The sequence below is a fragment of the Propithecus coquereli genome, unplaced genomic scaffold (assembly GCF_000956105.1).
Source record: "Propithecus coquereli isolate 6110/MARCELLA unplaced genomic scaffold, Pcoq_1.0 Scaffold16, whole genome shotgun sequence".
NCBI classification, from domain to species: domain Eukaryota; kingdom Metazoa; phylum Chordata; class Mammalia; order Primates; family Indriidae; genus Propithecus; species Propithecus coquereli.
In genome coordinates this window covers 10,881,716-10,895,069 of record NW_012140524.1, presented here as the reverse complement: position 1 = coordinate 10,895,069, position 13,354 = coordinate 10,881,716, and the positions used below count along the sequence as shown (strand labels likewise).

Here is a 13,354-nt window from a genome sequence, read left to right as displayed (position 1 = left end):
CAAATAAATATAAATATCAAATATGTGAATAAAAGTAAATTTTAATGTCAGCCAAGCAATGAGAGAAGGATTAACCCTGGAGGGGAAAAAAGACTATTATTACTATCTCCTGAATCTATCGGGCAAACCAATGCTTTTCGTCCCTTGTTCTCTTTCATTAAAGAATATGCCTCGCCCTGCAAAAGCTAAGCTTTACCCAGGCTCCACAAAGGGAGAAAGGTATACATGGGTCCAGGTAAGTCTGTAGAATACACCTGAAACAAGGGACTACCCACTGTTCTGCTTGACCAGCTCACAAAGAGCTAATTTTCCCAATTTCTAAAAAGCTCCGAAAGCAGTAAGGAAAAGATCAACAACCCAACAGAAAAATGGGCAAAGGACACGAACAGATAAGTCACAGAAATGGAAATACAGATGTCTTTAACCATACAAAACATGATCAATTTCATTCATACTAATAGAAAAGCAAACCAAAACAACATTTTTACTTATCAGGTTGGCAAGTATCAAAAGGTTTGAAAACAGTATTGGTGAGGCACTGTCTTCTTCATTGATGGGAGTGTAAATTAGAATAATCTCTATGGAAAGCAATTTGATAACATATTAATATATCAAAATTCTAAATGCCTACCCTTTTTAAGCTAGAAATTCTACTTCTTAGAATTTAGCACACACAGGTATGCAATGACATACATAAGCAGCATTCTACTAGCAAAAGACTGAAAACCATCTAAATACCCATCAATTTCGAACTAGTTAAATTAACTACGGTAAAGCAACATAATGCAGTGCTAAATAGAAGAATGAAGCAGCTCTCTATGCACTGGTGAGGAACAACATCCAAGATATACAACTTTCTACTGCAGAACACTGTATATGGCATTCTTTGGGGAGGAAAAAAATTTTAAAAAGTTGGAATACATATAATTGATATAGGCCCATATATTCACAGATTATTTCTAGAAGAATATACAAGAAATAGTAACAGTAGCCACTAGAAAGAGCAAAAGAGGTTGGTTAAAGGAACGGCAGAGAAAGTAGACTAACTCATTTTGTAGCTTTTGAATTTTAAACAATGCATATATTTTAACTATTTTTAATCAGTTTTAAAATTCAAAAATTTGACCAGACACAGTAGCTCACGCCTGTAATCCCAGAACTGTGGGAGGCCGAGGTGGGAGAATCACTTGAGGCCAGGAATTCGAGACCAGTCTATGCAATATAGCAAGGCCCCTTCTCTAGGAAAAAAAAAAAAATTAGTAGGGCATGGTGGTACATGCCTGCAGTACCAGGAGGCTGAGGGAGGAGGATCGCTTGAGCCTAGAAGTTCAAGATTGTAATGAGCAATAATCTGGCCACTGCTTTCCAGCCTAGGTGATAGAGAGCTTGTTTATTAAAAAAAAAAAAAAAAAAAATTAAATTCAAGTGGTAATAACTTCATTTTGATTCAAATTACAGAATTCTGGATCTACTTCTTGAAATTTAACCCACAGAAGTACTTTCACATAAGCCTTCCACCCAAAGAAAGTCATTCAACGAAAAAGTGACTGAACAAATCAGATGGATCCCTACTAAAAAATGGAGTCAATTATATGTAGTGTCATGGGAAGATATCAACGACACAATAACTGAAAAAACAAGCAGCAGAATATATAAAGTATGATAACTTTCATGTCTAAAAATAAAATGTGTACATAAGTTTTGTTTTTTTTTAAAGGAGTGGAGGAAAAGTAGATGAACACAAGCCAAAGAAGTGACAGCAATTATCTCTGAAGAAGGGATGGACAGAATGTAGGGAACACAGTACAGTGTAGTAAAGAAGAAGTAAGGCTTTCAAGTTACATGAGTATTCAAATCTTTCTAAATGGAAAGTATTCATGTATTCCTTGCATGTTTTTTTTTTTAAATTGCAATGTTAAAGAAATGAAACTTAATGAGAGAAAAGAAACAGAAGAGAGGGTCTTGCTCAATTACTAACAATTTTCATTACATTTCAATATTCAAGGCATGATATAAATACTTACTGTTTAATTTATCTAAAACCGCTCTATTTGAAGTAAAATGTTGGGATTTATAAAACCATTCAAAACCATTCAGAAAAGTTTTGGCTCAATTGGCAAAAACGGCACACCATTTTCAAGTTGTAAGTTCAGAGCTCTCTTCACTTTTGTCTCACTATAGCAGGTGTGCTATACTGTGCCTTTTTTTTGGTCAGCTATCCATTCTGGCTATAGTAAAGGTCAGATAGCCCACAAATCTCATTAAACAAACCAACCAACCTAAAACAAGATTTTAGAAAAAGGAAAAAGGCTAGAGTATGAATTCTGCCAACATTGTGATGCTTTCCCGAACTAGTAAAGGAGAATCACAGTTCATTTGGTATTATTTAATTTAAAGGAGATTTTATTACTCAGCAATTAAATGAATGCGTTACAACAAGAACATCAGTGATTTTAATGGAGGTTCCTCCAGTAAAGCAAAGCATTCTCTTTCCCCATTCATTAGCTAAATTACCCTGAGAAAGTTATTTAACCTGTTATTTAAATCTGTTCCCTCCTCTGAAAAGCAGGGCTGTAGAGCACATTACGTGAGATAATACATATAGAGCTAGCTAGCAAAATGTCTGGCACATAGAAAGTACTCATTAAATATTAATTTCTTTTCCTCTCTCTGTTCCCTCAAAGGCTCCTGGAAAACACTAAATGACAATTTAGTTTAACCAGTTTGTAACATACACATTGAGATATATCCATTAATACTTCCCTTACACAGAACCCCGTCTTACTCACCCTAGAGATTCTTGCAAGAATAATCAATCACCTTTGAGTATTACTTGCTCTTCACTGGCTCCCTAACATCTTGCGTCATATACAGTAGAAATTCTCTCAACCAATGCAATTAGGACCAGTACTTGGTCAGTTAGTCAAATAACTTGGTTAAATCAGAGAGTCACAAAAAATAATACAAACCATAAACATTTTAAGATAAAACATAAACAAACATCCCTTCCTCTTTCTTTTAATGTAAGGCTAAGGCCTCTTCTTTGAGTAAGGGTCTACTGTTCAGAGTTCTGCATTTTTACATAAACCACATTCATAATGTATCCTCTGTGATTTCTGGTTTGGGTTGATGTAATGACAGTATTTAGAATCACCTGTAAAAAAAAATATGAAGAATCCTATATTTTTTACAATCTTTTCCCCATCTAATTCAAGAGCAATTTTTAGCATCTTTTAGTCTTTACATAGCATTATTAACTTCATTTTCACACTCATTTCATCAATTTATCTAAGATTTAAATAGATTAGAATAAATAGTTGATATAAACATATTTGGAAATAAACACAAATGCCTCTCGGTAAAGTACATCAGCCAACCAACTGAGGGGAGACTCCAGGCGCACTGGAGAGTAGTCCAAGTCATAGAGATATTCGAGAATATGCCTTATGGGAGGAATACAGAGCACTGGGGACTGCAGTAAGTCAGTTAATGGAAGTTGGCTAAGAGCTTCAACTGTATAGACTTCTCCCCCTAATTTTCAGACTACTCAGTAATCTGTATCCTCCTTACCTACTTAGATTTCATTCTCACTTCTATTCAGCATGAACCCTCCCTTCAATTACACACGGTTTATCCAGCCTTTCGCTTTTACAAAGTTTGTCCTATTTACCTGAGAAGTGCCCCTTTTTCTCTCTGCCTATGAAAATTTTATTAATACCATCCTCCAAGCCCAGACAAAAGATTTCTCATGACTAGCCTAAGTTTCATTATCTCCCCCTCCTATGAGCTTATATTACTTACAGTCTACACCAATTTATACCTTTATTAAATTGTAGTCCTTCATTATCCCCTTTTTCCTGCATTAATTTTTCCCTGATAGACTATTCCTATTAGCACACAAATACGTCCTAATATCTTCTAATTTATTTTTTTCAACACTAAAAGCTACATACTTCTCAAATCCCACACTATTTCTTCTTTCCCCTTCATAGCAGTATTTCTTCAAGCAGTTGCTTCATGCTGTCTCTACTTCCTCACTTCCCATCTACTTTAATTCTCTTTAAGTCACTACAGGATGGGCTTCCATCCTCACCATGCCTCTTGTCAAGATCAGTAAAAACCCCCATATTATCCAATCCAGTGACTTCTCTGTCCTTACACTTGACCTCTCAGTGCCATTTGACAGCTGAGGGCTTCCTCTTTCTAGAAACTTCCCCTCTTGCCTTCCAAGACATTACTTTCTCCATTTTTCTCCCATCCACTGGCTCACAATCTCAGTTTCTCTCTCCTAGTCCTCCTCCTCCTCTAATACACCTCTTACTATTAAGTTTTTTCAAGCATCCATCCTGCTTTTCTCTCTCTCTCCATAAGTCAGAGGTTTGCAAAACGGATAGAACCAACCCCCAAGAGGCTTTAGAAATTTCTAGCAGTGTTTTTGGGGAAAATTATGGCATTATTTATAAATAGCATTAATATATAGCATGTAATGAAGAAGAGCCAGAGTTGTTAGGTATACTACAATGCAAGAAAGTCCCCAACAATGAAGATTTGTCCCATGTTATGACTTCAAAATGTCCCACCAGATAGTCATATGGGTAAGAAATTTACCTAGACCCTAACTCAGTTTTACAGATAAAAAAACCATCATGGGATTTCAATATATGTTAATTTTCAAGAACTACAACCATCATGTAAATTAAGAGGCAACTCTATTTCCCATGAGTCAACTATTTTGGAAAATCTGATAACCAATGACAATGACGATCTATCTGAGATGCCGAAACTACACAACTGTCTCACTCTGTGTGAGGAGCAGTAATATTCATGTGATTTTACATATAGGTGAGGCACTCCCTATCCTGTGTCCCAGCTTTATTTTCTCCACATGGGGGACTTCTTGCTATCTAGTATATTTTATCTTTTACTTAATTATCTTCTTTATGAACTCCCTTCTCTCACTAAAATGTAAATTCTACAACTGAAGAAATTTTTGTTTTATTCACTGCTATATCCCCAGCATCCAGTACAATGTCTGATACATACAAAAAGGCTCAATAAACATTCATTGATTCAATGTTACTTCATGTTTTACGCTATGGTCATGAACAAGTATTTCCATATTGAAATAACAAAAAAATACTTTTATTTGAGATATATTAGAGTTTGAGCATTGTATCGCTTTTTTGAAATTATTGAATATAGATAGGTTTTCTGAGCTAAAGAATGTCATGCCAGGGTAGTAAAGGGGAGATTTCAAAATGCCTGAATAAAGGGGGTGCTAGGTCTCACAGAGTTGAGAAACAACATCCTGCATGAGCTCATTTTTAACTCAGACCTCTCTTTTGAATTCCAAAGTCACAAACCCAACTACCTTCTTGACAACTCCAATTAAAGGTCCTCAAACCTAATATAGACATCTCAAACCTAATATGCTCAAAGGGAAATTGATTCTCCTCATTCAATCTCTGCCATCCCCTTGGAGTCTCAGAAAATTACTCAATGACTCCAGAAAGCTAGGAGTCATCTTTTAGTCTCCCTTTCCCTGGTCCCCGACTCCAATCTACCAACAAATCCCCTAGAGTCTATCTTCAAAATATATGCACAATTCATCCACTTCTCTCCATTACCAAAACCATCACCTTGGCCCACATCACTTTGTTATTTGAACTACTACAGAATCTCCTATTAACGGTTGCCTGCTTCCACTCTTTCCCCTTCAATCCATTCTCCACCTAGCAACAAAAGTGCTCGTCTGAACAACTGCTGCCCATTGAATTCTCCTAATCATGGCCTATAAGGCCTTGCCTAATTGGCTCTTTGACTAACTCTCCAACTTCATCTTACACCACTCTCCCCTTCACTGACTACATGTCAGCCACATACATCTTCCCTCATTTCCTAAAACATACCAAACCTCCTCAGGGTCTTCCCTCTACTGATGAGCTCTTCTTCAGCTTCTCCTCTGCCGACCGCCTCCCCTACACACACACAAATACACTCCCTCAGCAGCTGGCTCTTCTCATCCAGCAGGTCTTATACTTGACTGACACTTTCTCAGAGGCCTCCCCTGATTACTCGACCTAAAGTAGGTGTTCCCTATTATTTGCTTTCTATTGTTTTCTTTCAGGGCACTCATCATAATTTGTTAATTATATACTTATTTCTTTGCTTTTTAAATGCCTGTCTCTCCCACTAACATATAAGCTCCATAAAAGCAGGAACCAAGTCTGTCTTGTTCACCATCTATATATTCATGCATTGGCTAGACCAGTGACTAGCACAGAGCCCTGCAAATAGCAGACACTCAATTTGTTGAAAGAAGGAAGTAATGAGTCACCCTTGAATCTGCCCCTTCCTCCCCAGCAAAATCCACTTACTTATCAAAGCCTGACAATTTTAACCTAAGAAATGTCCCTCAAATCTTTCTCTTCTAAACCATTCCCATTCCCATATATTGCCTGGTTAATTTTGCCACTTTCTTAACTGATCTCCCTGCCTCACTTCTCATCTGTCCAGTCCATCGACAGCATCACCCTTCAGGTTGTCCTACAAAGAAATCATCTAATACAGCAGTTCCCAACCTTTTTGGTACCAGGGACCATTTCCAAGGAAGATAATTTTCCCATGGACCGGGATGAGGGGCTGGTTTCGGGATGATTCGGGCACATTACATTTTTTGTGCAGTCAAACCTCTCTGCTAATGATAATCTGTATTTGCAGCCAGTCCCCAGCACTAGCATCACCGCCTCAGCTCCACCTCAGATCAGGCATTAGATTCTCTTAAGGAGCGTGCATTCTCATAATCTAGCACACTAGATTCTCATAAATCACTCGCATGCAGTTTACAGTAGGGTTCACGCTATGAAAATCTAATGCTGCTGCTGATCTGACAGGAGGCGGAGCTGAGGCGGTGATGCGAATGATGGGGAGCACCTATAAATACAGATGAAGCTTAGCTTGCCTGCTGATCACCTCCTGCTGTGCAGCCCAGTTCCTAACAGGTCATGGACTGGAATTGGTTGGCAGCCCTGGGCTTGGGGACCCCAGATCTAATAGACACATGATCCTATTTTATCTCTGCTTTAAAAGTTCCCCTGGCTTACCCCTGCTTATAGAATAAAGGAAAAATAGTACAGAAAATGAGGATTAACTCCAATCTACCTTTCCAGTCTCATCCCCCACAATCTCCACTACTCACACATCCCCTTTCACACCAGACATGTCGCAAACTAAGAGGACTCCCTGAACATACCACGTATCCCACTCTGTGCCTTTACCTCTGATGTTCCCTTTGCCTGGTAAAATCCTGGATGTTCTTCAAGGCCCACCTCAAATGTAACTTTCTTAGGAAGCCTTATTAAACCTTCAGAAACATAATTAAGATTCTACATTCAAATAAAATATTCATCACCTTGTCTGGAGAGGCAGGATTAGCACAGTGATTAAGAAAACAGACTGCCAGGCTATGGAGGTTTATAAACTAAGTAACTTTAAGAAAATTATTTACAGTCCCTGGACCTCAGTTACCTCATCTATAATATGGGATAACAACAACGTTCCTATAGCAGGACTGTTGTGAGGATAAGAATTAAAAAGTACTTAGCACAGATCTAGCAATACTGAGACTGAACAAATGCTGACTATTAGATATTAAAATAAACTGTGTCAGTCTCTGAACTACCTGAAAGCAAATATTATGCTTTGGTTATCTGTGTATCCCCTGTTCCTAACATCTGGCACAAGGGCACTCAGAATTTTCTCCAATGAAAATGAAGTTGGGATTAAGAATCACCAGTATGGGCCGGGCATGGTGGCTCACACCTGTAATCCTAGCACTCTGGGAGGCCAAGGCGGGCGGATTGTTTTGAGCTCAGGAGTTCGAAACCAGCCTGAGCAAGAGCAAGACCCCATCTCTACTAAAAATAGAAAGAAATTAATCGGACAACTAAAAATATATAGAAAAAAAAATTAGCCGGGCATGGCGGCACATGCCTGTAGTCCCAGCTACTCGGGAGGCTGAGGCAGAAGGATTGCTTGAGCCCAGGAGTCTGAGGTTGCTGTGAGCTAGGCTGACGCCACGGCACTCACTCTAGCCCGGGCAAAAAGAGTGAAACTCTGTCTCAAAAAAAAAAAAAAAAAGAATCACCAGTATGACAGTATGTGGGGTGGGCGGGACTACAATTATTAGGTTAGAAAACCTTTAGGGAACATCAAGAATATTTTATATTGAGAAGAAATCAAGCTGTATATTATCATTTATCTATCAGCTCTAAGCATTAATAGCCCAAATGATTACTGCTCTAATGCTCTGGCTCATCACGACTATTTTTATTACAATTTTTATTTGGCTTCTTTCAGGCTTTGAGTTATTACTTTCTGGGCCCTAGGCCTGTGCTAATTTGCATGACTTTTAAAGTAATCATTAGATTTAAAAAGCAATTCTGCAATTTAAACCCACGACGCTTAATTGACTTCCTACCTCAAGGCACTAATTTACCCTGAAACAGCTCCAGACCTACCAGTTTACACAAGAGCAGAAAGTGTTACAGTTGTGTTTTAGAACTTACACTGATGATTCAGAAAATGTTAGGCTTAAGAGCGGATCTCCCAGCATGGTAGGTTTCCAAGTGCCCATAAAGGGTTGTGTAGGTTTTTAAACATGATGTCCACCACTCTGGCCTAAAGAACCACCCCTCCCCTCCCGAGAGGGCGTGCGTGTGTGTTTTTCGGTGGCTGCTCGGCCACGCCCTGGGATTTCCTGACTGGCAGGTGGCCCGTTGATGAGTCCTGACATCGGGGTCACCCCGGCATGCAGAACAGCAAGAGCCTCCCAGCGTGGCGGACAGCGCCGCGAACGCCTGCGAGCCGTGAGCCCATCACATGGGCTGGGGTCTGGCGGTCATCCCTCGTGGGAGAGCTGGCCAAGCACGGCAGGCAGGAGGGCAGTCCAAAGGGGAATGTGCGCGAGGGGCTGCGGGCGAGGTGGGTAGATCCTTCACAGGGCTTGGCGCTCCCTGTGTTTTGAGGGGCAGGATCTTGCACCAACCTCCACGAAGGCATCAGTCAGGTCACTAGCACGGTCCATCACTGGCAAATGGCGCCCGGCCACGATTTTCACCTTCAGCTTCCCAGGCATCGTCTCGGCTTCGGCCTCTGCTTGAGCTCCTGCAGAAACAAACAAATGAGTCTGCGCCGAGCGCGGGGCCCGCCGGGGGAGGGGCGCAGGCGCGCGGGGAGCGGCGCGCGCCGGCGGGAGCGCGCGGGGTAACTGACAGCGGAGGGCGCGCGGGGGCGCCGGGCCGTCGCGCAGCGGGCTGCCACTCACTCTCGCAGGAGAAAGGGGGCCGTCCCGCGCGGGCGCTGAGGCCTCATTCCGGAGAGGCAGCCGGAGTAAGGAGCCCGATGGGTTCTTCTCCTCTGACCCCACAGTGCTGGAAAGAGAAGCAAAACCCAGTCAGCATCGCGTTGAGTCTCTGCCGCACCTGCTTGTGTTTCTCCTCCCCCCAAAATGGCGGCTCTCGGGGCGTGGAGGAAGCATCGATCACTCGGCGCTCTGCCCACTTGGCGGGGGAGAAATTAAATTCCCCGAAAAGAGATGAAGGGGGTGGAACTGACTTGGAGGAAGCGGGAGGGCAGGGAAGTAGGTCGAGTCCTGCATCATCCACCGAGGGGGAAGGTGGAGGGTGGGTTGGTGCGGTGCTGCTGCCTTCGAGGCAAACGCGCCATCCTCCCAGGACTACGCGACCGCCCGGGCCTTCCGAGCTGCAAGCGCCGCGTTTGGGAAGGGCTGTGACAGAAGTAGCAGCAGCGGAGACTTGCTAGAAGAGCATTTGCAGTCGACCGTTAGTGAGTGGTTCATAAAACCGATCTGGTTTCTACCCGGCAGGGGTACAGGTGCGGTGAAGGTTTTTGTCTTCTATGAAACAGAGTAAGAAATATCAGAGACATCTCTGATAATGGAGTAAATGTTATTTCGTGAAACTGTTGATTTGGTCATAAGTACTTTGAAATCGAAAGTCACGGCTTGAAAAGTTTGCCTTGCACTCTAAAATTGTCTTATTGTGCTTATTACGCAACTACACGCCTAAAGACCTACACTGCTGGCAGAAGTAGTTCAGGGCTTCCTACCGTGGGCAAGTTTAGTCAACTACGAGAAATGAACCCGAAGAGCATTAAACATCTTGAAGACTTGACCCAATTGTACGTAGGTAAACGTGCTAAAATGAGGCATTATCTATAGGCTCAGACCATCTGAAAAAGGTTAGGGAAATTGAGGCACACAGAGGACGTAACACAAATCACTCCATACAAAATATCAAAAGAAATACGAAAACCAGCATTAGCAATATACTCCCTATCAAATACCAAAATCAGCGTTAACAATGCCGGTGGAAAGATTATAACACTGGAATCGTTAGGAATGGAAAATTCCTAAATGACGGTATCGGCATGATATTTTTAACTTCAAAAATACTAAACAGGGTAGATTTAGTACTCCAAGCAGTAGTGAACCAGAATTACCTTTTCAAGGCCAAAGTTCCTTTTATAGAAGGAATATTGTTCACATAAGCAGGGGAAAAAGAAACCATAACCAAAGGAAAAGGAAACGACTTCCTCAAAATAAAAATCTAAAAAAATAAATAGCTGAGTTTTTGAACTAGAGATACCATTATCTATTCAAACTTTGTCAAAAAGATAGAGGCCATATTTCCCATGCAAATTTCCATACATCCACCTGCAGCTTTTTCTACAGTTTGAGTTTTCTTTTAACATGCTCTTGCCAAATTCTGAAGGTTGGCTGGTCATTTAGGGTTGTAGGATGGAAATAGCTTTTTCTAATGAAATTAGAGTATTACCATATTACCAGTTCATTTTTTAAATACAGAAATGTATAAAGAAAAACTAGTAAGAAACCTGAAGTTTAGCAACAATCTCAATGAAAGATAATGCAGTGGTACATTACAAGATGTTGTAATGTAAAAAATATTTGCAAATTGCACAATTAGAGGTTAGCAATCTCAGCCTCCTAATTAGTAGACTGTAAGGTACTTGTACGTACCTGTTGCCCTAGGCTTCATCAACAGGGGATTATAATTAAGATGTTTCCTGAAGGCTGTTTTTAGTGGAATTAAGCTTGATTTCAGTTTAACCGTTTCCTAATAATTGTACTAGTTTGTTTTAATTAATGCTGGGAACAGTGCTGTCTTCTGACAAATCTGTGGTGATCTGACTCCTGATTACCTATCCTGCTACTCTTTTTGCATTTTAAATTCTACAGTAATATGAGTTAACTTGCGTTGTTTGCTGTGTGCCAGGTGATGAATTCAGTGCCTCACAGCTTTTAAGCCTCCCTAAAATCCTATGAGATAGGAATTATCAGCCTTCATTTTATAGATTAGGAAACTGTGGTTCTGCAAAGCTGTGGTGATTACCTAAGGTCACAGAGCTGGTAATGATGGAGGCAGGATTTAAATCTAGGCAATATGATTCCAAGAACCCATGCTCTTTAAAGGCTACATGTAGTTTACCAGGAAACTATGCTTTTCCTGCTGCCTGGAATACCTTTCTCATAGTCATCCCATAAAACACTTAAAAAATAGTGTTTAAAATTAATTAAAATGAATAACCCAGTTCAAAAATCACTTCTATATCTTTTCTGATCTTCCTAATAAACATACTGTCCACTGTCACCTATATTGCTACTAAATCTACATTTATTATTGCACTTTCCATGTGGTAATTATTTGTCTGTCTCCTACCAAACTTTGAGGACCTTAAGGAAAAAGACTGTTTCTTATTCATCTCTCAATTCTCAGTTCTTTGCCCTGTGCCCTTCATTTAATCAACAAATGCTTATGGAATTACATGGAGTAACAGTTACCACCCATACTATTGCTGCTTTGCTTTCTCTTCTGCCTTGGCTTCCTAAAATGTTCCTTTTGATCTCTCACTATCCCTGCAAGGTTAAACTTCTCAAGGGTTGTCTGTACTTGCTGCCCTCTCCTTACCTCCTAGACACTCCTAAACGTATTTATATCTGCATTTAGTTACCACAACACGCCAAAACACAGCTTCCACTAACATTATCAATAACCTCTGGTTGCTAAATCCAATGGACACTTTTCAGTTTTCATTTTACATGACTCAGTAGCATTTGACTCTGTTGACCACACTCTCCTTAAAATACTCTTCCTCTTGGTATTGAGATACCATGTTTCTCTTACCTATTCTGCTATATACATCTGTCTTCTCAGCCTACTCATTGTCCTTAACTATTAAATATGTGTTTCTCTGAGGTTCAGTTTTTGGCCCTATTTTCTACTAACTATACTCTCTCCCTGGGTGATATCATCCATGCTCATAATTTAAATTTCCATATGTTTAGCCAAGAACTCTCAAATTTTTGTCTTTAGCCCCTAACTTCCTTCTGAGATCTTGACCCATATGCAACTTTGTAGTTCCTATTTCCATTTGGTGTATCAAAGTGACCTCAATGTCAAAATGTCCAAAATTGACTTGATTTTCTTTACCTTCCCCATAACTACAACAACAATTACAAAAAAATCAAAAAATCCTAATCTTCCTCTACTGTGTTCTCCATCTCAAACAGTAGCAATAGCAACTACATATTCAATTGTTCAAGCCAGAAACTCACTGATTTAAATTTGAAGGTGTGTACAAATGACAACTTGGACTTGGTTACTTTTGCTTTGATTTACTTATAAAGCAGTAAATCAGCTGTGCTGAGACTAAAAATGCAATTAAGTAGGCAGCTAGTTATCCTCATCTTCCTGTTGGTTCCGTTGTATCTCATAAAGGCTTGCCTAAGATACCATGGGAATAAGGGCCACATTGAATAAAATAACCTCCGGACTGGAAGATTATTGAAGTAGAACACATTGCTTAGTGTCAGTACCCATCAATGCATTCAGTGAGCAATGGTACCCAGGTATAATGGGCAGGTACTTTCTTTTTGTGCCAGCACCAAGACAAGCTTCCCTTATTAGTGCCTGTACTGCGAAGCTTGAAGATTTTCCATTTATGTCTACTTAAAGGCCTTCTAGAAAACTCTAGCCACAACTGACAGTTACCTTTAACTCTTCCTCTCCTTCAGCCCTGACACCCAATTAATCACCAAGTCCTTTTGTTTATAATTCATAAAAGTCTCTCAAATTCATCTATTTTCCACCATTGTCTATCGCCAGGAAGACTAGTATCCCTACTAGCACTCGTGCTTTTTTTCTAATGCATTCACCACAAAGCAGCCCAAGTGAGCTTCTTTAATAGCAAATTCGAATAAATATTTAAGGTGATGCATATCCCAATTACCCCGATTTGATTATATATATCAAAT

At 40.2% G+C, this 13,354-nt stretch overlaps 1 protein-coding gene across 1 annotated transcript in view; it reads right to left on the bottom strand.

Moving 5' to 3' along the window:
• Positions 1-9,520, bottom strand: part of C2CD5 (C2 calcium-dependent domain containing 5) — a 113,960-nt gene extending 104,440 nt beyond the window's left edge. Inside the window, exons 1-2 of the mRNA XM_012640976.1 lie at positions 9,326-9,520; positions 9,047-9,165 (exon numbers count right to left, since the gene is read on the bottom strand). Coding sequence (XP_012496430.1) covers positions 9,047-9,136 — 90 coding nt within the window. The 5' untranslated portion in view covers positions 9,137-9,165; positions 9,326-9,520. The remainder of the gene's footprint in view (positions 1-9,046; positions 9,166-9,325) is intronic.
• Between the last annotated feature and the right edge of the window lie 3,834 nt (positions 9,521-13,354).